The following is a 23431-nucleotide window of genomic DNA, read 5'->3' as shown; positions in this document are numbered from 1 at the left end:
TTGGCTGATAGAACAACCTTATCCTTCACCCTCAGCAGCACTTAACCACTGGCTTCTTCTGAATTTCATCTAGTTACACGGTTTAGTACGACATTACTTTGTAATCTGAGAACAAACCCAACAGCAAATTAAAGCTGATGCCTGTGGTTTCCGGTTGAGTCTCCAGGAAGAGAGGCAGTAGATGGTCTGGTGGGGAGGGCTGCAGTGCTGGCACCGGGGCGAGGAGGACAAAGCAGGAGGACAGCCTGGCTCAGCAGTGGCACTCTGGGGGAGGGGTTGGGAAACAGCACAGACCAGGCAGAGGGAAGGCTGGATGTGGAAGGCGGCAGACGCCAGAGAAACTTGGGTTGCCGGCCTCCTTCTGCTTGTGGTTGATCAGTGCCTGCCTTTGAGACATCTAGTTCCAGTTCTGTAGGCTTCCCTGGAGGCTCACAGTTGCACCAGATGACGTCGGCAGGTGTGCTACGCCTGCGGGAATCATGTTATACGCATCCGTGTGGTTAACCCTCTTGTCTTCCATGTCTTTTAGGCTCTGAATGCTCTTGAATCCTTGACAGCAAGTAAGCAGTACCTTGAATACCAGGATCAGATATCGCAAGCCACACAATTTATAAAGCGTCCTGGCCATTGCCTCCAAGATGGGAAGAGCTTCCTGGCTCTTCTTGTGAACTGTCTCTATCCAGAAGTGCATTATTTGGACAACATACGATAGTAACACTGAGGCTCTTGATAAACCTGTTGCTTTTTATGTTTACATTTAACTTTGCTGTTGCACAAATAACTTTGCTCAATTTCACTTCAGTTTGGCCAATGAATTAGTTGACTGAGATGCAAGTTGGTGGGCACTAGATAATTGTGCATGTGCACATGTGTATGTGTGTGTTTCCTTAGCTCTTTTTTTTTTTTTTTTTACATCTTTATTGTCCTTAGCTCTTAAAATGTTCCAGGGACTTTGTAATTTTTATGTTCATCCAACAAGAGAACTTACGAAGTTCTCCTTGGGTAGAGAGCCACTCTCAGTTGCCGAATATCCAGTCATCTCATGAGACCCCAGGTGGGGTGCTTTCGTATGTCTCCACTTCTGTCTTCTCCTGTTTCATTTAAATGTCAAGACTCCTGTGCCAGATATAACTACTTTGGGAATCGTGTTGAACCCTCACTTTTGAATCCCAATTGTGTTCCTTCAAAGTAAAAAAGCTTTGAAAATTTCTGCATTTCTCAAATGTGGGGAAATATACCAGCTTAAATTATTATGTTTTCCTCTCAGAAGGGAGATAAGAATGCTGAATCAAAGTGAGTCGTTGTCTAAAATGTGACCACTTGATCCTGATTATAGTGGACAGCAGAGATGGTGACAAGTCCATTTCCAGCCAGCCATGTGTCCTCATAGAGAAGGAGCCATCTGTCTACATTGGGGGTGCGTGCTGGCGGTCTGTGGGGAGCATGTCGTGCACAGATGTGTTTTGTTTGATCACCACGGCTGAGAGTGTAGACAGGGCTTCATCTCTCCAGTGCACTGTAGACGTACATTCCCTTTGGTCATACCCCAGCCCGCTCCTTCATTCACGTCTTATTTGGCCCCTGTAGACATGTAAATTTGCAGCTCTTTCCAGACAGCAAGTTTGATATCCGAAGGTCCTGCTGTTGAGAGAGACAGAGACAGAGAACTTGACTCTCTGTTTCCTGCTTGTTTTATCACTCCAGATTTAAACTCAAATGAAGCTAGCAAACCTGCTGAAACACTGGTCGGTGGAAACTGGGTCAGGTCAGGAGACTTAACTGAAATTTGGCTTTTTTTTAATCGTCACGTGCCTTCTGTTGTTAACAGTTTGTTCTTTACCAAAGCCTGTCTGCAGTGTTGCCGTGTTTTGCTGCCATCTGCTTGCTCTTGTCATGTCCCCCCCACCCCGTGGAATTCGCAACTTGACTTCTGTCATCATATTCATAATTCTGTTGGCTCAAAATTGATTTGTTTGTCCAGCTGGCATAACGTGTCTTTTGCTTGCAGGTTATCTATAGCCCGAGGCTATTTACCTAAAAATGTCTTGGTCACTGAGAGCTTTTAGCAGGGGGATTGGGGTATAAATTAACTGAGTGATAATCTCTTTCCAAATATCGTTTTGGGGTGCTTCCCCCAACATTTGGAAGTGTGTAGGAGCTGTTCTTTATTTTGAATCTTTTTAGTTGGACTGAACAGTTCTGCCCCACGGAAATGCTCTGGTAGAGATCATCCCTGTTAGCCTCCAAGTTCTGTAGGCCACTAAGTGTCCATCTCCGAGGGACGCATCTCAGAGCTTTCCTTGTTACACGTTTTAGAAGCTGTGGACAGTTCCATGGCTGATTTGGCAACAAAGATTTTATGACAGGAAATATTCTGTGTGCTGTTTTCTTTGAGGAGGATATAATTATTGGTATCCTAAAATGAAATTTTTGAGTGACAGTACATACATTTAAAGAAAATTACGTTTAATCTTAATGTTTGAAGGTTTATAATATTTATAATGTATTTGCTCTGTAAAAATTATAAAAAATAAATCAATCTTTGGTTGTAGCTGGTAAGAATCCGATTTTTAGGGATATCACACTATCTTGTAAAGTATTTCAGTTGTTAAAGTTGATGCAGATTTTTTTATGCCTGATGTCATCTGTTTTTTTTGACACTGTAACTTGATCATTAGAGATGGTCGGTAAAAGTACTTCCTCTCACGCTTAACAGTGGAAGGTTTACTCACCACATAGGTTCCTATGAGAGGCTCTGGGCTAAGAAATTGCTTTAACGACACTAAGATAGTTCAGAAGGTGGCAATGTTGCTGTAGCCTCCTGGGAAAGAATAGGCCGGTCTGCCCACTGGCTTTCAGGAATAATGAGCTTTGTTGGCAAAATAGTCACCTCCAGAGAGCGCAGGGCCTGTTTCAGAGACAGTTACCAGGGCTGCATGTTGATACCTGGGTCAGTAAGACCAAGGCACCTATGTGCTGGAGAGGCGTTGAAGGTGCCCTAGTGCAGACTTTCCCCATACGTGGCCAGCAGTGGCTTCCGGTTCATATGGGGATGCAGAGCAGCTTCCTGGGCTTGATGAAAAGCACCTCTTCTCTTCTCCACTCTCCTTTCTGCAGTTCACACAGGATGGGCCAGAGAGCCACCCTTGACCCCCTGATCTCCTGGCTCCCGTTGCTAACTCTGCAGAAAGCTGCAGGCACAGATGCCAGGGAGGGAGGTCCTGCTGATGCGTCTGCTCAGCCTAATGGGGCCAGGGCCCACCCTCCATGTTCCTGAAGCTCCTGGCACGAGTCGCTGGTGGTTTCACGATCAGCCTGTTGGCACAGTCACGTCTGCCTCCTCGAGGTTGACTGAGTCTCTCAGTTCTTCGAGGTGTGGGAAGCTGGGTCCAGAAAATGAAAACCCCTGAGCAGCCCACCCTCTCTTTAACCAAGTGCCAACCCCCTTCCTCCCAGTCAGTGTATCCACGTTGTGCAAGTGAGAGTGTCCATGCCCTTTCTTCCTTTCGAGTGAAGGTGAGACACAGTTTTCTATTGGATTTTTAAAACTTAATTAATTAATTAATTTTTGGCTGCATTGGGTCTTCGTTGCCACGCACGGTCTTTCTCTAGTTGTGGCAAGTTGGGGGCTACTCTTTGTTGCAGTGCATGGCCTTCTCATTGCGGAGGCTTCTCGTTGCGGAGCACAGGCTCAGTAGCTGCGGCACACGGTCTCTAGAGCGCAGGCTCAGTAGTTGTGGCTCACAGGCTTAGTTGCTCTGCAGCATGTGGGATCATCCTGGGCCAGGGCTTGAACCCGTGTCCCCGGCATTGGCAGGTGGATTCTTAACCACTGTGCCACCAGGGAAGTCTCTCTATTGGATTTTTAAACCTGAAATGAATAATTTCTGGAGCACGAAGCAGATGTTATAGAATCATGACTTTTGAAGTCAGTAGAGGCATTAAAGCTCATCTGGTCCCATCTCCCACTCAGCAGGGATCCCAGCCCTGATCCTCCAGCCTCTCCTCTGCCCTTTCCTGTGGCCACTAGTCCCGCCCCTCATGGACAAGCCCAAGTGGCCATTGGTGAGCTTGGTTGTAGTTCTGCTTTATACTGGGCTAAAACTGGCTTCCTGGTGACGCTGGTCATGGTTCTGCTGGAGCTGTTCTCCTGCCCCTTCCTGACAGACCTTCAGACCTTTGGAAATTTTCATACCTCATCACACCTCTGACCCTGCCCGTCCGCCCAGCCCTCAGCCTTCATCAAACGAAATGCCTAGTGCTTTTAGTTAGTCCTTTGCCCCCATGATGTCTGCCAGGGCTGCCCTTTGGGAAAACTGCCCAAATTAGCCCACGTTATTAGAAAAGGGCCATGCCCAGAAATAGTAGGGTCAGGACTTGGGTAAAACAAATGAGGCACTCAGGGCACACATGTAAGGTAGCACTCACCTGCTGGCTCCGAGAGAGTGTGCCTCCTTAGGTTATGTGCCCTCAGCCTGGTCTCTGCTTTGGGAATTAGCCACACTAGTGTGGGTCACGCAGCAAAGCTTGCTCCCCTGGACATGTGGGCAGCATCAGCTCTCAGCAGCTGTGCCCTCTGGTTGGCACATTCAATCAGTGGTGAGTCAAGCTCCAGAGCTCGGTTTGTCATCAGAGCTCAGTTTATCATCAAAGGCACTTTGCACTTATCCTTCAAAACTGTCTGCTCTGCATTTTGGACCAACTTCACTCCTTCTTCTGAGCTAGTAAAATTTTATTTTGAGCTGAAAAATTTTCTGCTTAGTTAACTTTGTCTTATTAAGCAAAGTGGAGAGTATAATGCTGCAAATAAGCACGATGCTTTAAAAAAAAAAAAAAGTTCCCTCCTGTCATCTTCCATTTGCATCTGGGTTGTGCTGGGTAAAGTTCTTGGCATCTAGCCAAGAACTTGCCTGCACAAATACTGACCTTGTCCTGGTCTGTGATGATCCTGGTCTGTGGTGACTCTCTCACATTATAGAGGCATCATGTGTCCTATAGAAGCGGTAGTTGAAGTTTCCTTCAGTCTAGATAGGTTCCTGATTTCTGATGACAATAACTTGAAAAAAAAACTACTGACCCTATTTTGGGGTAATGAAACCACTAAGGAATGTTGTTCATTATAACTTTATTTTTTAATGTACTGATGTAATATCTCCTGAGCACTGAGGTTTAGGATTTATTTTTCTTTCAATGGCTTAAATCACTCAAGTGGCAGCAAATACTTCTTAAATGTGTTCAACTCTTTTTTCCTACCCACATGCCTAGTGTGGCCTTTAAAAACCACAAGTTATTTTGGTCATTAAATGTGCAATATTCACTTCTTATTCATTGTTGGCATTTTACTTGTTTGTACAAAGGATGAGTTTTTATATAGTGATGAGACACAGGAAGAAATGAGAATTGGTTAAGTAAAATTCTGCAAATAAACGAGATTCAAATTTAATTTACGTGTGGTAGACATCTCATTTTTGGCAAGTTGGTTGGCAGGTCTTTTCATTCAAAAATCACAAAAAGAAAAATGTGAAATTAGAAAGCTTGTAATGGGTAGAATCTATATTCTGTGACATTTCATCACAGTGGGTGAGGCCTCTAGTTTCAAAGAACTTAAAACTTGGGGGTTTAAAAATTGGCATAGACGGGGACCACCTGGTGACCCCAGAGAGTTCAGGAGAGCCCTGAGGTCTGTAATGTGCTTGTGACCCTAGTAGGAGAAGGTACATGAAGCTGCACAAAGGCTTCCACTGCCTGAGTTCCTGGGTGGGGGCAGGGCACCTCTGGGAGGGCAGCCAAGCTGCCAGGGAGGTCAGTGCAACCTGAGCTTGGTCACAGTCTGCTCCAGAAATCACTTCATGTTGGAATGCTAGGGAATTCTTCCTTAGTGTTCATTTCCATTACATTAAGACACATCTTGAATGGGCCAAAGTATGGTGAGAGGGCCCGCACATTTGATTTGGGATTACATCAGTTTGGGATTTCCCTGGAACAGCGCCCTGTGTGTCTCCTCAGCCCTTGCGCCCTTGTCTGGGTTTGGCTTCTTTCTCCAGACAGAATCACAGGATTTTGGAAAGTGGCTTAGAGGCAAGTTGTCCCACCTCCTACTAGTGTAGGAATCAGGTTACCTGTCTCTAGACAGGTGGGCTTCCTTGCTGGGAAACGCCCAAAGAAATGCAGCTCCAAAGTGGTCCATGTCACCATGGGGCAAATGAGAATCCTTCACCTAAGGAGAGGGAGCCAAGATCTTCCTCCAAAACCTGCTTCTCTTCTGAAGACAGCCCTCTTCCCTCTTGGTCTTCCTTTGCTAGCCTAAACCCTTTTAGGAGACAGACCCACATTCCCCGTCTGTTGGTCAGAGGGGCCAACCCGGCCTCTCTCCTGGACACCATATTTTAATAATGGCCTAAATTTGTGGCTTGGACCAGACTTACCTTGGACTCTCTCAGCCTGCTCTAGTTGACCTGCTCCCTGACACATCCTCCTTAACCTTTCTTAAGACCCCTCTCTCTACCTTCCCTCCCTTCACTTCCTCTTCCTCCCCCCTTCCCCTTCCCCCCACCATCTCTCTGCTCCTCCACCTGAGGTCACAGCCAGCAGCCTCTGGTGGAGGTGTGGAGGTGAGTGTCCCCACAGGGGCTCTCCGGGGAAATCTTTAGCCCTGCGGCCCCTCTGAGTTCACTGGCATGTGGGACCTGGGGACAGAGAAGGTCTGGGGGCCCAAACCCTGGAAAACCAGAGAGTTCCAATCCCAAAGAATTCTGTATCTGTGTATTGGCAGACCGTGTTTTCTCCCTTTAGCTCATAAACTATGACAAAGAGGAAGGAGCACAGGAGAGGAGGAGAGACATGTGAGAACCTGGGAAGGAAAAGGAGGCATGCGTGTGGAAGGAGCTGGCACCAGAGCTGTTCTGTCACAAGCACGTGTGACCCTGGCCAGGTCACTTTCCTCCCTGAGACTTTAACCTCATTTTAAAATGAGGCTAATTGCAGCCTTGCCTGTCTCCTGGGTTTTTAGTGAGAACTACCTGGGATCATGGAAGGGAAGGAACTTTGACGATCACAGGGGCCCTCAGAAAATGAGGGGTATTGTTGTGGAGGGCATGGAACTGGACTTAAGTGCCAGGCTGGAGGTGCGACAAAGCTCAGGACCCCAACTCATGGTCTGTAAGGTCCCTGGCCTGAAGGCCCTGTGGCTGGCTGAGCCCTGCCTTCACCTGGCTCTGTCATCCAGTCTGGTGAGGGGGCATATGTATATATGTAAAAACTCAGCCCCACTCAGTGTCATTTCTGTCCCAAGGCAGGCCTACCTTCATTGTATATTATCTCGTGGACGGTCCTCATGGAGCTACATCTCAATTTAAAATTGAGGACATGAGCTCCTTGAGGGCAGGGAAGGTGTGCTGGGCTCTTGGTGGACCTGGGCAGTAGTGGCCCTCCCTCCCGCTGCTTACCTCCAGGAGCAGCCTGCTGGGTGGCTGGGAACAGAGGGAAGCTGCAGGGTGTCAGAAGCCCCTCTCACCATCCACAGAGCACTCTGCCCTGCACCACACGGCCAAGTCCTGTCTCCACAACACCAAACCTCCTAGGTCACTTCTCAGGCCCGGGACACTGTGCTGACCGAGCCTGCTGCCTGTGGCTTGGTCCTTGCTTGCCACCGATGGCATCTGGGTGCTCTGAGAGGGGGGAGTTGGGAAGGACTCCCGGGCTCTGGGGTGAGCCCAGGGGGTCTGATGATGGTCAAGTGCAGTCCCCTCACCACCTTCCCCTTCTCCCCCTAGCAGTTGCTTTATCCGGAGGCTGAGCAGGAGGCTGCCTGGGCACTGTGAGCAAATTGGTAGAGGAACTGTGCCTGTCCCTCCTGAACTGTACCTCCCCACGATCCATCTCTGTGTCCGAAACCTTGCAGCAGAGAGGAATGCTGCTGCTCCAGCCCGCAGGAAGCCCTATTCCAGAGTGCAAACACCACAGGAAGGACCACCGGGTTGGCAGCCAGCACCCTTACAAGTCAGGCTGACTCAGAGGGAGTCTCCAACCTATCTTGCCTAAAAATCACCTGGAGTTGACTGGACCCTGGTTGGAAACAACAAGCTAAAAAAGGACAATTGGGGAAATAGGAATGTGGGCTGTACGATGATATTATTGAATAATTGTTAATTTTCTCAAATGTGATCATGGCCTTGAGGTTATGGAGGAAGAATGCTCTTGTCAGGAGACACAGCTGTGGTATTTAAGGGTAAAGTACTGTGATGTCTGCAGTTTACTCTCAATGGTTCAGCCAAACACACACACACATAAACATATACACACACTTGTGCATTAAGCTAATAGGGCAAAATGTTAGTAAGTGTTGAATGTAGGTGGTGGGTACCTGGGTGATCGTCTTGCGTTTTCAGCTGTGTGTGTGTATTTGAAAAATGCTCATAATACAAAGTTAGGGACAAAATCCCCTGGATAATTTGTCTAAAGACCCTGCCCTCAGAGCCTGTGATGCAGGTGGTCCAGGTGGTGCTGAGGATGGGGAGTTGAGCACGCGTCCCAGGTGTTCCTGATACAGGTGATCCTTGCAACTCACCTGGGAAATGCTGCTCTGAGAGCCCAGGGTCCGAAGGTGGAAACCCCAGCCCCAGGGTGTCGTGGGTCTGGAGCAGACCAGTGGTCAGACAGTGAAAGCAGCCGTGCAGGCAGTGCAGGGCGCCCTGACTCCCTCCAGCTGCTCATCCCTGCTGGGGCCGAGCCCTCCACACCCAGGAGCCTCCATGCTGTGGCCTCGGCTCCAGCCACACCTGTCCCTACCCTGGTGCTCCAGCAACTTTCAACTGCTTAGACAGCACCGTGTCCCACCTCCCAGTCTTTGCTCAAAATGACCCTTCTGCTTAGAATAACATTTTTTTCTTACCGCCCAACCTCCATTCTCCCCCATTTGTGTGGCCAGTGTGTACCATCTCCATGTCCCCTCCTCCAGGAAGCCTTCCGAAGACTGGGTCACTCACCCCTTTGTATGTGCTCCACAGCACCCCCAGCAGACTGATGCCCTCACGTGATTTCCCACTTACTAGTCTGTGTTGCTCACGAGCGTGAGAACCCCTGGAGAGTCCTCCTGTGGAGTTGTCAGGGCTGTTCCCCAATGCTCCGGCTTCCCTTCTTCCAGGTGCACTGAGGGTCACGCTGCCCAGCCCCTCCAGGAGAGTGGGGCATGTGGCTAGTTCTGGCCAGTGAACTATGATCCCAAGTGGAAGACCCTCTAGAGCTTTCTTTGTATCTCCAACCCAGCAATCCACATTAGAGAGGGTGAATCCCCGGGAGCCTGGGTCCCTGAGTAAGTACAATGCACACAGCTCTTTGCCGATCTGTGCCGGGCATGCAGCTATGGAGAGAAGAAACCCTAATTGTTCTCGGCCACTGTGATTTGGCTTTGTTACTGCAGCACGACCTAGGCCAGCCTTATTCATTTCTATATCCCCAAACACCTGGCCCAACTGCTAGCACAAAATGATGCATAAGAAATAATTCCTATCACTTTTTCTTGGCTGTGGAACTGGCCTCAAAGACCAAGCGGATGGTATAAGACACATCACCCCTGACGATACAGGACTCTTCATGGAGGTGCCCAAAGTATCCCTGCACAAAGAGGTACAAATGCCAACTCCATTGACCTCTTAACAACTCAGGCTCCTGGATGGATCCCAGGTTAACCATGAGCCGCCATCACCCCTTTGCTCTGGCGAAGGCTCCAGTGAGGAGACTTGTAACCCACCACCCTGCTTATTAACCTGTGAAGATCCTTCAGCCTTCATGCCATCTCCCCGGAAAGCATCAGAGAGGACCCCGTGCTCACAGCAGGTGGCTCCAATTACCACTGCAGCGTCTGGAAAAGTTCTGGAGGGGAGAAAGTCTGTTCCCATTGAAGGCCATTATCTCTGCGGCCCTTTTGCCAGCTCGCCTGGGTCCCAAGCATGCCTCCTCCCCCTCTCCCTGCCCCCAAAGCAGGAGCTTAGACAATCAAGTGTGAGGATGGAAGGCAGCACCCTGCAGTCAGCCTGGCAACACTCGGGCAAATGGGAAATGGCCGGTGCTTTTGGCCATTGCACATCCAGGGAAGAGGCAGATGGTAGAGAGGTCAGAGCTGCAGCTGCTTTATCCATGGACACCCTGTGGCCCAGACTTGCCCCCACATCTCCCAGATTTTGGTCCTTAAGAACAGTGGATTCCACATGCTTTGAGATGATGGGTGTTTTGTTTCTTTTTCCCAGAGGTCCCAGCTGAAGGCAGTGCAGAGAGCCGATGGGGTAAGAGGAGGGCAGAGTGTGGGACAGTCACAGAGGAGACCCCAGGGGCCAGGGATACCGGGCTTCTCCTTGTTGCTGATTTGATGTTCCTGGGACCACAGGGTGGCACAGCCCAGACCCAGGCTTGCCCTCTGGAATCCTTACTCCCAGCGAGGCCGGTGTGGGTGCTATGCTTGTCCAAGTTTAGATGTCCCAAGGTCGCTCTGCAAGGAGGAGCCTGTAACACCGCTCACACCTGTAGACGGCTTTGTACTGCCCCAAGTCCCTTCACATCCACTACTTCCTCAGACCTTGACAGCCCGAAGCCAGGAGAGAAGACTGTTACTGTCGGTGTTCAGCAGTGGACGAACAGAGACCCAAAGAATTGAAAAAAGTGCCTTGGTCCACACAGCAAGTCAGTGACAGGATGGAGTCTGGGCCTGGAGACCCCTCTGACCAGGGTCCTGCCTGCTTTACTATGGTGTTCTAGGTAAGCAAAGGCAAGACGAGCTTTGCAGAAGTGTCACCTGGGCTCATGTGCGAGTGCGGGCACACACACACACACATGCACATGCAAAATGCCGCCCCATTGACAGAAATATCTCTGGGGCTTGGAGACAGAAGTCCACGTAGGAGACCTCTGAGCCTCTGTGAGTAGGGTCCTGACCTCAGGGCGCCGCCAGGCTACGGCTGCCAAGGTGCCTGGGAGCCAGGAAGGGCCGTCCCAGCCAAGCCACGTGTTGGCCTTCATTCCTCATGGTGTCCAGGGGATGCCGGTGGCCAATGGGCTCCTCAAGGTGAACACACGGCTGCTGGTGGGCCCTGAGGACTCATCTGGCTCAAATTTTCATAATTGGACTCCTGAGCTTGGGGCCTGTGGACAGGAGAAAGTCGGCTGACCACCCAAACAGGCGGGGGAAGGAGGGACGAGAGGGGATTCGGGGGCCTGCATCCAACAAGGCCTGGAGACTAACCGAAGCTTGCAGGCAGGGCAGCGGCAGACCTTGCAGACCAGGGAGGGGACCACCTGGGTGACAGCATCCCAGGGTCTGTCTTCGCAAAGGGACCCCATCTGTGGCTTCGAAAACCATCTCTGGGGTCCTGACCTCCGGGCCGGGCCTCCTGCTAACCCTAACCGCTTTCCTGACTTCCGGGACATCCTCGTGGCCTCTCAAACATAAACGGTCCACAGAGCTCGTGTGATCCTCACCGCACACACCCCACCCCCATCTTCAGCTCAGTAGGTGGCACCCGGGGCGCCAGCTCCAGACCTGCTGGCCCCCTCCCTTGCTTGTGCTGCGCACTCTGGCCATCCCTGCCTCTGTCTGCCCCATCTCCCCGCCCTCTCTAACGCCACCTTCAGCCAAGCAACCTAGCCAGCTGCAGCCTTGGTCAACAGCCCTCACAGGTCTCCTGGCCTCCACGCCTGTTCAGATGGGGCCACTCATCTGCTTAAACCATTCACTGACCTGCCATCGCACTCCGAATAAATCCCACAGCCTGCCTGTCCTCTGTGCCCTCTTCCTGGGTCACGCGTGAGCCTTTCTAGAGCCTTTTCCTCCTGGGTCGCCCCACCACCCCTGCCTGCCCATCGAGCACCTGCCTCAGGTCTCCTCAGTGTCCTCAGAGAGGACATCCTGGTCTAAAGCAGCCACAGCCCACTGGCACCTCCCTCTCCTGGGGCTTTACTCCATCGCCTTGTCCATTTTTTTCCCCCACAGCTCTTACTTTACAATCTAAGATCTCTTGTTTATGTTTATTGAAATTCTCCATGGTAAGGTGTGAGTTCTCTGAGGTGGAGGATTTTTGCTGTACTTTTAGCATCCCAAACAGTACCCAGTGCGTGGTAGGTACTCAACAGATATTTGAACAACCATCAGCTTTCTGATTAGGTGCCCTGGTGGGGCAGTAAGTTAGCAAAGAAGAGGGACTGTGCACAGGTATTTGAGAATGTGGGGATCACTGAGCGAGCAGCTGCAGAGAGGGACCTGGGCTGGTAATGTGGCTCTTCCAGCCCCCAGGCACAGGTGGGAACAGAGCTATGGGAGTGCCCGGGCTTGTCTAAAGGGTCCTAGAGAAGGCTGTCATCCCCCGCCTGCCTCCCCCAAGCATCTCGGACAAGGTCTTGGAACTGGATGCTTTCTTCTTCTACACAGGCCTTCACTTGGACAGACACCAAGAGGGGGCAAGGTCAATGCTTCCTGGCTGAGTCTGTGAGCCCTCAACCAAGCCCTCAGAACCTCTAATGACATTTTGCTTGCAAAGCCTTCAGCAGGGTGTCTGGGAGAATGATTGCCTAATGGTGGCTTTTGTCTGGATCTGTTCTAGATCCACTATGGGCACTATGAGAGGAAACACAGCTTCCAGGGATCACAGCTAGGTGCAGAGATAAGGCAGACCCAGAAAAATGACCCTTCAGCACCACGGACACCAGGCAGCTGGTCCGGAAGACAGGCCAGTGTGAGGCCCACAGTCAGTGCTGGGAACGTGGGGAGCAGGTCAGCGTGGCCTGGTCTGGCTGCCAGGCTTGGTGGACTGAAGTAGGGGGGGAAGGCTGCAGGGAGGGCCTGGACCCTGATCAGGGCTGGGACCCCAGCCCCAGCCCTTTGCCCATTCTTCCTTCTCAGGCTGCCCTCCATGAGAAGCCTGCACCCCTTGGCCAGGGGGGGACTACAGTGGGGCAGGGTGGGGGTGGGCAAGCTTACTTACCGTGGTGAGGCGTCCTGGATGACTGGGTAATCTGTGTGAGGGACAGAGAGAGAGGAGGCATGAATCTCCATGGTAGCCTCTGGGCTACAAGCCCCGCTGTCCAGCCCGCCCCACTGTGGAGAGTGGGCTGGAGGGAACAGCTAGCCAGCAGGATGCGAAGAAGTGACCTGAAAGATGATGAGTCACCGGGGAGGACAGGGAGTGAGGAGTGGACTTAGCAGGAAGACCTGCTTCTCTGAGGCCCCTGAAGCACAGAATGCTTGGTGGGTTTGAAGATGCTGCCGGAAAGCCAGTGTGGCCCCAGCAGAGATGGTAGCCAGAGCAGCTGCGACAAATTTTGGATTTCATTCCAGGAGAGTTTGAGGCTGGTGCTACTCACCTGGGTGGTCTGAGAGGCTCTGGGAAGCCTCCTCTCTGGGGCACAGAGCAAATTTCCCATCCAGCTTAGTGACAGTAGGGAGGGGTTACAGCAGCTTTCTGAAGACGGCCTGCTAGTTCGAGCTTCCACTCTTTTATACATGCTGTTCCGTCTGCTAGGAGTACTATTAGTTCCTTGTTTTCCTAGCTCACACCTGCTTATAGCTTTTGATTTAGCCTCCCCTTACTTGTGTAAAGCCTTCCCTCCCAGCCCCCATCTGGATGCCCCATCAGAGAGAGGCCCACACTCTCTGGGCTTCCGTAGTACGTGGGCTGATAGAACTTCTCTCTGCAGACTGCAATTATCTGCTTACTCCTCAGCACACATTCATCAGGGAACCATGTCGTATTCATCTCTGTATTCCTAGCACCTATGCAGCACATAGTAGCTGCTCAGGATGCTTGTTGTGACCGAATGAAATGGTGCTATTTGGGAAAGCCTGTGTGTGGTCGGAACCCTTCCGGATGAGTCATTTATGGGGTGCTGGTAAAGAGGTGGGCTCAGAGCTATATCGTCTGGGTCTATATCTCTGTGATTCTCGGCTAGAGGCAAGTTCCCTAACCTCTCTGGCCTCAGCTTCCTGATTGTAAAATGGGCTCACGCTGGTTCCCACCTCCTGGGCTTGATGCAGGGAGAGGAAAGTGAGATGATGCACAGGTGCATAAGTGATGTTTTGCTTGTGTCATGCCAGGTGGTCAGCCTGGAGGAGAGCCCCGGCCGCCCCTCGCACCCATCCTGGCCTGGGGCACACCCACCTAGGCGGCGGCGGGCGGCGGCGCCGGCGGCCAGAACGCCGAGCAGCAGCAGCACCTTGACACCAAGCGCACCGAGCAGGAGGGCGATTGCTGAGGCCCCGGAGGCGCCGTGGAAACGGAACAAGTAGACACTGGCTTCGGCGCGGCCCAGGCTGTTGGAGGCCGCGCACGTGTAGCGGCCGTCGTGGGCCAGCGCGGGCAGCTCGGCGGTCACCTGGTGGCCGTGATCTTGACCTGGGCTCGGCACGGCGGCCGAGCCGTTGCCCAGGGCCGGGCCGGACCAGGCGAGGGAAGGCGGCGGCTCCCCTTCAGCCGTGCAGAGCGCATGGAAGGTGTGCGCCGGGCCGGGCAGCACCGAGATGTTGACGATCCGCGGGGAGGCTGTGGGCGACGGCCGAGGAGGAGCGGAATGAAGATAAGTGCGGTCAGAGCAGCGGCAGGCAAAGGGAAAGGCAAGGGCAAGGGGCAGCCCTCCCCGTCCCCTTGGCCCAGAGGGTTGGAGAAGGGAGGCGGGGTGATACGGAGAGGAAGGAAGAGGCGCTGGGGCGCCATGATGCCAGGGTCCCAGTACCCGTGTGACCTTAAGTTATTCCGCCGCTCTGTGCCTTAGTTTCTTCACGTGTAAAATGGGGATCACTTACATTACAGGGCTGTTGAGAAGATTTGACAAGTGGGGTGCCTGGGCAAGTGCTCTCTAAACGTCGTTACTATTGCGGTAGCACACGACTGGGGGCAGTCTGCTGGAGTGATTTCAAGGGCACCTCTCACTCTCAGACAGCCTCACCAGGACCTAGACTTGAGACGATTCACTGAATCGGTGGGACTGTGGGACTGGGGCGGACAAGGGCGAAGAAACTGAAATGCGCTCAGAGAGGCGGCCCAGCCAGCCCAAGGGCACATGGGAGGTTCTTGGCAGCGGTCAAACTCATCCCAGAATGCCTGGGTCCCCTACAGGGGCGCTCCGGGATTTTTACAAAGCTCCTTAGGTCATTCCAATGCTCAGCCAGGGTTGAGAACCACGGCTCTAGGATCCTGGTTCCCACACCTTTATACCACAGGGTCTAGAGAAGTGCCGGGCACTTGGTGGGCTCCCTGTGCACCCCCTCTGTGCACACAGCCCACTGCAGTCCTTGCCATATTTAAGGTGACCGCTCCTCGTTTTTCTCCCCCCTAGTCTGAGAGCTGTTCGGTCATATTCACTGTCTACGAGCTTTATTACAATGCCCAACAACCCAGGCCGCCCCCAGCCCTTCCTGGGGACAGGATTCGGCGGCATTTTTAACAACTTCCCGGGTGGCCCGTAGCCATCGCCAGGTGTGAGACCCCCTGCTCTAGAGAAAGGGGTGTGCCTGTTGTACCCCTTCCGATCCCAGCACAGAGCCCGCACCTAGGGAGCCCTCGGACGCGGCGGGGAGGCGGGCGGCGCGCTCACCGGTCACGCGGAGCCGGACGCCGTGGCGGCTCTCGTAGCGATCGTGGACTTCACCGGCGAACTCGACGCGGCAGAAGTAGCGGCCGCCGTCGGCCGGCGTGAGGCGCTCGACGCGCAGCGACAGGTCGTTGCGGCGCGGGTTGCCGAGCAGCCGGAAGCGGCCGTGCAGGCTGAGCGCCGTCTGGCAGAGCTCGCTGCTCCGCGCCGCCGAGCACCGGAACACCTGCGGGCCCGTGTACGGCTCGCCCGCGCGCCAGATGGCCGTGAGCGGCCCGTCGTAGTGGCGGTGCGGGTGCGTGAAGGTGCAGGGCAGCACTGCCGCCTCGCCCGCCGCCGCACTCACCTCGGCCGGCACCTTCATGGACCAGCGCTGCGCCGGCGCACCTGCGGGCGGGCGAGAGGCAGGCGGCGTGCGGCAACGCTGCCCGCGCCCTCGGGGGGCCTGGAAACCTCAGGACTCGGGAAGCGCCCTCCCTGCCCTCGGGGGTGGGGGGAGTCTGGAAACCCACCCCAGGACTCAAGAGGCATCTCTTGGGACTTTGACTCCCGTGACTTTGTAGGTGCCTGGACTCTCCCCCCCCCCCCCATTTCCCTGGGACTATTTGCCTCACTCAGGGTGGTCCCACCTCACTTACAGGCCCAGTGACCCCAACCTCTTTCCCATCAAAACTTGCCCTGCTGCAGAAAAGCCCTGGGATCCTATGGTTACAGTACAGTCCCAAGACCACCCCCCCACCCCCGCCCCAGAAGGTGACAAAAATAAAGGCACTTACTGTGCAGCTCTGTGTTGAGCAAGTTCCTGGTGGTATCCCTTTTAGTTCTCACAAATGATCCTAGAGGTAAGCAGAGTTATTCCCGGGTTACATGTTATAAACCGAGGCACAGAGAGTTTGAGGCCTGAGGTCACACAGCTAGGATGAGGCAAAGCTGATGTTCAACCTCAGGACTGCCTGACCTCACTGTGGCACTCTAGTGCACTAGGGCATGGAAACTTGGGGCTTATCCAAGGAGAGCAGCACTCCCATTGACAGAGGGGAAACTGAGGCCTTGGGAGGCGGTGGTATGTTTTGAAGCTGGTGTGTTGAGTTGGTGGCTGAGATTCCTCTACAGTCAACCCAAGTGGGCTTCCCAAAAGGCCAGCGCCCAGACAGGGAGCTGAGGGAGGGGTGGACCATTATGCTGCCTCCTAGCTTTGCACAAGTGCCTCTGGGCTCAAGTTTCCTCACCTCCCGTGTCGTGAGCCTCTGAAGTATGGTTGAGCTGAGGTCTGGAAGCTGCACTCTGCCTGCAGCTTACGGAGGGCTAGAGAGTCACTGCCTGTCTTGTTGCAGGTGTGTGCTTCTTTGGGGGTGGGGTGAACGGGGTGGGTGGATGGGTGTCAGTGCTGGGAGGATCAGGTCAGGGGGCCTGGGAGCCTCCTCCAGAAGGGAGGGACAGGCTTAGACTCTAGTGCCCAGGTACAGTTCAGGAAAGGGATCTTTACAGGGAATACTATACCAGCCCCTATATTTCCAAAGGGCTTTGCAATTTACCAGGTTCTTTCACATGCATCACATCACATGACTCCAAGTCCAGTGCTCTTGGCTCTGTGGGGTAGCCCCACTTGTCTCCTGGACAGGAATCTCCTCAGCCCACAGCTGGCAGACCATTCTCCAGGGAACCTGTACCATCTGTGAGTAATCTACAGGTCAAGGCATTCCTCCTGCTCAGAACCAAGTTTCCTGCCCCTCACATGACGGCCCATCGCTCTCTGGAGCCTTCGCCTTCCTTCCCTGTGATGGCCCTCCCGGGATGCCGTCATGGCTATCCTGGACCCAGTGAGCCTTCCCTTCTCCGGCAGAGGTCTTAGTCCTTCACCTGCCCCTCTCCATCCTCACTGTCCGCTTGGTACCCTCCTTGCAGTGTAGTGTCCTGACCCCGGGGGCTCCAGGTGTGTGTTCCAGATGTGCTGGGCCAGGTAGAGTGGGGTATGAATCGGGTTGTGTGAGCTGTGCCTCATAGAAAACCTCACTTTGGGATCGTGCCGAGCTTGCAATGAAATAAAACCACACAGTCTGCTTTTTTTTTTTCACACAGTCAGCTTCTAAGCCAAATCTCCTTTCTTCTGCACAAGTGGAAGTATGCTTTTGAACCCAAGCGGGGGACTTGACATCTTTCCCTAGTAAGAGCTCGTTTGTTCGGTTGTTAATAATCAAAGGGCCTAGTTCCAAATTTGAGAGACCCTTCCTGAAGGTTTTGCTTGTTCAGTCAGTACTTCTAGCTGCAGAAAGCATCTCCCAATCTTGAGGCTCAGCCCCTGCCTCAGTTTCCCTGCATTCCCACCCTCTGTGACCTCAGCCTCCTCTGACCTTCTGCATTTTGCAGGCATCACGGAGCCAGGCATTGACTCCCCAGGGATTGTTTACTGTTGTGCATTCATCAACTGGCCAGCACTGATCGGACACATTCCCCACTCGAAGCCAGGCACTGGGATTAGAGCCAGGGCTACAAAGAGCAAGAGAATAATTTATCAGCCTGTTGGAGCTCACAGCTCAGAAAGGGTGACAGATCTGGGAACCCGTAGTTACACTAAAACCTGCCAGGTGCTCTAATGAGGGACATGAACAATGTTCCCTCTGTCTGAACATGGTTCCTGGCCCCTTTTACTCACCAGCTCCCTCCTAGTTGTCCCCGGGCCTCCGCTGAGTCATCCTACAGCGGGAGGCCTTCACTGAGCCCTAAGCCTGGGTCTGGCACCCCTTCCCCATGCCCCAGGGCTGGCAGAAGTGCTTCCTCTGTATGGGCATTGCCTGTTCAACTGTATGTCTCGTCCAGGCACCCAGAAACTCCGGGAGGGCAGGGAACATGTGTGGGCGTCATATTTGTGCAGCTGTTGCCCAGCACGTGCCTGCCACATAGTAGTTGACGTTGAATTGAATTGCTGAGAGAGAGCAGAAGGGAGGGTGCCCGGGCTGGCAGGAAGGGCGGGTGGGCAGGGGTTGATTGAAAGTCCCATGAGAGAGGAGCTGCCGCCTCAGCAGAGCCTTGAGAAAGCAGTGGGATTTGCTAAGCCCTGAAGTAGGCTGAAGGCATTCTAGGCAAAGGGTAAAATGGAAGTACGGACACCAGCACAGAGGTTGCACGGTGTGAGAGGATAAGGGTGTCAGAGTACATGGTGCTTTGGGGGCTCGTTGGGAGACATTGCTAATCTTATTCCATAAGCGATACAATCCATGGGGTGCTGTCATTAGCCCCCCTTTCGGAAAGGGGATCTGAGGCTCAGAGAGCCTGAGGGACTTGGCAACGTCATTTGGCCAACCAGGCAGAGCCAAGGCCTCCCCTCGGAGTGTAACTGAGCAGGACCCTAGGAGGTCTTCCCGGAACAGATCCCCACCCATGTCCTCCGCCTGCCTTTCGTCTGTAGAAAAACTGTAGTCAAAGAATCAATTTCATCAGAAAAGTGAGAAAATGCAGAAAGAAAGGAAAACAGTCAAGCAACACAAAATAATTATACTTTAGCCAGGAAACAAAGTCAAGGACCTCTAGTTCTTCCTCAAAGACCATAGATAATATTCTGAGCCAAGTCCTTTGAGCCGTTTTGCAGAGACTGAAACCGCCACCAGGTGGGAGAAGTTAACTGTATGCTGCCCGCAAGCATGGAGACCCCAGACCAGCTGGAACCAGAAGGTTGATGATGCTGACTCCTGATGACCTCACCACCAACCAATCAGAAGAGTGTCCGTGAGCTGACCACGCCCTGCTCCTTGAACACTGTAAGACTCCTCACTACCCCCTCCAGGGCGGGACACACAGTTTTGAGGGCATTAGCCCACTGTGGCCCCCTTTGCCTGGCAAAGCAATAATGCTATTTCTTTCTACTTCACCCAAAACTCTGTCTCCTAGAGCAGAGCCCCCCCCAGGGAGGTTTAATCCAGCACCAGTGAACAGAGGCTGAATTTCGACAATAGGTGGGTCATGTTCTGACCTTGTCCCTGGACTCTGTGCTGCTCGAGGATGACAGCCTAGATTAGGAGCATCTGATGTGTGGTACAAATGACAGGTCAGGGCCCCTCCTCCCTGGCTGGGTGCTGCTCTGGGAGGAGAGAGGGCACACAGAGGCCCTTTCACCAAGTGTGACAGTCTTGGCTCCCATTAAGGGAAGATTTGTGTTTCCTGTTTGTCTGCTGCATGGTGTTCCAAGAGGCGGGCACCTGGACTCACTTTTACACAGAGACCTTTGGTTGAGTTCACCCAGGGGACTTGAGGTGAAGGTGGGAAGTCTCAATAGGAATTACCCAGGGAGCAAATGCATTTGCTTTGGCAGGAATCCAAGCTCCCCAGCCTCCTGGGACATTTACTATTCCCTCTGGGAGCTCCTGCATGTCTCTTAGGACAGGGCAGGGACAGCCCCTGGAACTGGAACCACAGCTCCTTTTGACAGGGTCTCCACTCTTCCTGCTTCACGTCTATCAACCCCCGGGGGTCAACAGGAGGCCCACATTCTTCCCCTTGTCCGAAATCCCTCCTCTCAATGGTGGGCCACTGGGCACGGTGAAGAGCATTCCAGCTTTGGTGCGGCTGGACATGGGTGACATTCTCACTTGTATCAAACACCCAGTCTGTGCCTGGCACTGTTCTAGGCTCATCCACTTACAGGGAGATCTTTGGGCGAGTTGCTTAATGTCCCAGGTCTCAGGCTCCTCTGCTGCAAAATGGGGTACATAGTACTTCCCTCATAGGATTGAGGATGGAATGAAGTCACACGTGAAGGTCACCCGGACGGTGCTGACACTCAGCAAATGCTCAGTGATGTTAGTTCCCTCCTTCACTAGCCGTGCAAAGAGAGTGGGACCAGGAGGGAGCATGGGGGTGGTGCTAACCAGTGGTGGGGAAGGAGAAGGGCTCTGGACGGACAACTCAAGGCGGTACAGGGTGAAGCGGGTGTTCAGGACACTGATGCCGGAAACTACACCATCTGTGGCTCCACTTGGCACCTTAGACCACACGTCATGCAATCGCGCAGGCCTTGCCCTTAACTCACCTGAAAGCTAGTCATTGATTCATGTACTTACTCACTCAATAGATGTTTATTGAGGGTCTGTCTTGGGCTTGATACTGTGCTGAGTGTTGGGGACACAGCTATGGTGACAATCAGTGGCTGCCTCAGTGTGTTTACAGCCTGTCCATTGCTCAGCCATTGTTTGTTTTTCATTTATACATGATTCTAATGAGTTTGTTTAATTAGCTTCCCAGACTTGGGAAATACAGATTGAAAAGCTAGAAAGTGTCTTCAGTTTGTAGTCCATTGAAAGCAGCAAGGGATGATAATCAGCATTCAGTCAGGGAGGCAGCTTCACTAAAAGTAAGGTGACGATCAGGACAGAAATGATAAAAGTACAGCACAGAAGGGACCCTTTAGAGGAGGGGTAAGTGCAGAGGCCCTTGAGGCATCATGACACTGCAGCAGGCTAGTGAAACGTTGCTCGTGGGGATGACCTGAGTCACCTTGGAAAGGTTCATTGCCATGAGAGACGTGCCCCTCGCATGGGGTCTCAGGCATCTGTCTGGGGTTGTAGCCCTGGCTAGACTGGCCCTGACTTTGTGACCATAGGTGAGTCCTCATAGCTCTCTGGCCTCAGTGGGCTCATCTGTCAAATGATGTCTCTAGATGCTTACTAAGGAGAATTTTTTTTATTTTTTATTTTATTTTATTTTATTTTTTGTGTGGTACACAGGCCTCTCACTGTTGTGGCCTCTCCCGTTGCAGAGCACAGGCTCCAGACACGCAGGCTCAGCGGCCATGGCTCACGGACCCAGCCGCTCCGTGGCATGTGGGATCCTCTCGGACTGGGCCACGAACCCGTGTCCCCTGCGTCGGCAGGCGGACTCTCAACCACTGTGCCACCAGGGAAGCCCACTAAGGAGGATTTTAAATCTAAAATTCTGTGTCCAAAATTGATATTTGGATAAAAAATGACAAGGAGGTCTGGCAAACATTTTAGAAATATGTCAATATAAAATTAACTGAAAGGCTTTTAGGTACTTAAAGTAAGCCATTAGCTGTTGAGAAAACTCAGCTACTTGGAAAGAGGCATCCACTCTTGATGGTCCTGTGCAGCCGTTTACTAAACTCTCCACATTGCTCGCTCCTGCCTCCCCGTGGTGACGATGCGCATTGAGGGGGGCTGGGGCTGCAGCACTGGGTACCAGCTTCCACGTAATCATAATCACGAGTCAACTGAGGGGTAGTTAACTCACCCTGGACCTATTATCCCAAAGCCCCTGTGCCAGTGGTGTCAGGGTGGGACGAGAACTCGGCAGTAGAAACATCTGCAGAACCTGGATGGGCAGAAGTGGCATCTGGATGGATCAGAAATAGAGGCCTTGGTTTTGCCTGCAGCTCAACCAGATTCCCACCAGTTCCTTGGTGAGGAAGGAGGCAGGGATGTGCATGGGAGCCTCTCTGTAGCTCATGTGCAGTGCGTTCTGTGTGATGGCATTTATGTGAACTGGCGAGAAAACTGTTTATGATTTTGTATCTGAGCATGCGGCAGTTGCTGTCCCTGGACCACAGATAGGAAAGCAAGCCAGTAGTGGCGGCTGTAATGGGATAATGGCCAATGAGGGTGTCCTCAGAGAGTGGCGCTTTAACAAGAATTAGGTCTGCTGGGGTGGGCTTTTTGTGACAGGTTGCTGGAGGAAACAAGCATGGACACTGAGGGGGAGAAGGATGATGCCAGGCAGGTGCTCACCATGCACAGACGATGCCTCGTGGAGGGCTAGACTTGTGGCCCTCAGAGGTGGAGCCCCTCAGAGATCTGCTCCCCACCCCCTAGGAGGGCTGACAGTATCAGCTGATGGGCAGCCAGTCTGATGAGCCCAGCTGTCTGTAAGGGGCTACCCTCCTTGGGGACAGCTGGACATGTTAGTAGGTGTGTTCTCAGCGAGTGACTCCAGGGATGGCTTCTTGGGCATTGCGGCCCCTGAAGGGTCAGGAGAGGGTGTTTTGGGGCAAAGACAGATGTTCGTCTTGGCCACCGGACCTCCCCAGTTAGGTGTGTGGCTTGAGCTGGGGCAGTTGCCTTTCATCCGATCCCTCCCGCACCTCAGTTTGCTCTCAGTAATTCTTCCTTCTGGGCCTGCATATAGTCCAGACAGGTTGTCAGGGGGAGAAAAAGTGAGAATGGGGCAGAGACCAGAGGGGAGAGGAGGCAGCGGAACCAGGAAGTCCGTCCATCGGTGCGGAGCAGACCCCACAGGCTCCAGGGAGCTGGGAGACGCAAGTCAGTGAAAGGCCTGACTGTTCCCCTTCTGCCCTCGGGTTGTCCTGTTTCCCCTTTAACCCTTGCCTCTCTGGCCACTTGGTTGTGGAGCTGGCCCCTCTCACCTGGGCTGACAGAGATGCAGAGCCGCGGGTGGAGCCTGCCCCGGGGCAGTGTCCGCGCAGCGTGCTGCTCTTGGGAGTTCTGATTCCACCTGTCCGTGCTGTGCTCTAGCTCCCTGCACCCCTCCTCCTCCCGGGTAGGACTTCTGGGTCCCAGCTGCTGGCTGCAGGAGCCAGCAGGGGCAGCAGTGTCCCGGCTCATTCAGCCTCCATTTCCTTCTGGGCCCACGGCAGCAGTCCCTGACCTTTCCCCGCGTCCCAGATAAGCGCCCCATGTCCTTGGGTGACTGCTGTGAATTGTCTTGCCTTCTCAGTTTGTTTTTTTGCAGTGGTTCAGAGCTAGCCAAGTAAGTTCCTCTGAGCCCCAAGCTTTGCCCCAGGCTCATCACCCACTGCACGTAGGCGAGCTCAGGAGACTCCAGTTCACATCCAGCCTGTGACACCCAGAAGTGCCCTGACCTGGTCGAGCCTCCCTGAAACAGGGAAAAGGGCCCC

General features: G+C 53.0%; 2 protein-coding genes across 3 annotated transcripts in view; one reads left to right on the top strand and one right to left on the bottom strand.

Moving 5' to 3' along the window:
- Nucleotides 1-5437, top strand: part of EPG5 (ectopic P-granules 5 autophagy tethering factor) — a 129080-nt gene extending 123643 nt beyond the window's left edge. For both annotated transcript variants that reach the window (XM_081253339.1, XM_081253338.1), the window contains exon 44: nt 530-5437. In XM_081253339.1, the coding sequence (XP_081109465.1) occupies nt 530-712 (183 nt within the window). In that variant the 3' untranslated portion in view covers nt 713-5437. The remainder of the gene's footprint in view (nt 1-529) is intronic.
- Nucleotides 5438-11051: 5614 nt separating this feature from the next.
- Nucleotides 11052-23138, bottom strand: SIGLEC15 (sialic acid binding Ig like lectin 15; the record flags this gene model as incomplete). Its single annotated transcript, XM_081252143.1, has 7 exons — nt 11052-11133; nt 14117-14522; nt 15574-15957; nt 16347-16410; nt 17922-18057; nt 22454-22691; nt 22940-23138. 7 exons carry the CDS (start codon nt 23136-23138, stop codon nt 11052-11054), a joined length of 1509 nt encoding a protein of 502 aa, XP_081108269.1.
- Between the last annotated feature and the right edge of the window lie 293 nt (nt 23139-23431).

The sequence above is a fragment of the Mesoplodon bidens genome (assembly GCF_964165515.1).
Source record: "Mesoplodon bidens genome assembly, chromosome: 13".
NCBI lineage: Eukaryota > Metazoa > Chordata > Mammalia > Artiodactyla > Ziphiidae > Mesoplodon > Mesoplodon bidens.
Note: the sequence above shows the minus strand (reverse complement) of the source record. Positions and strands in the feature narration are given on the sequence as shown.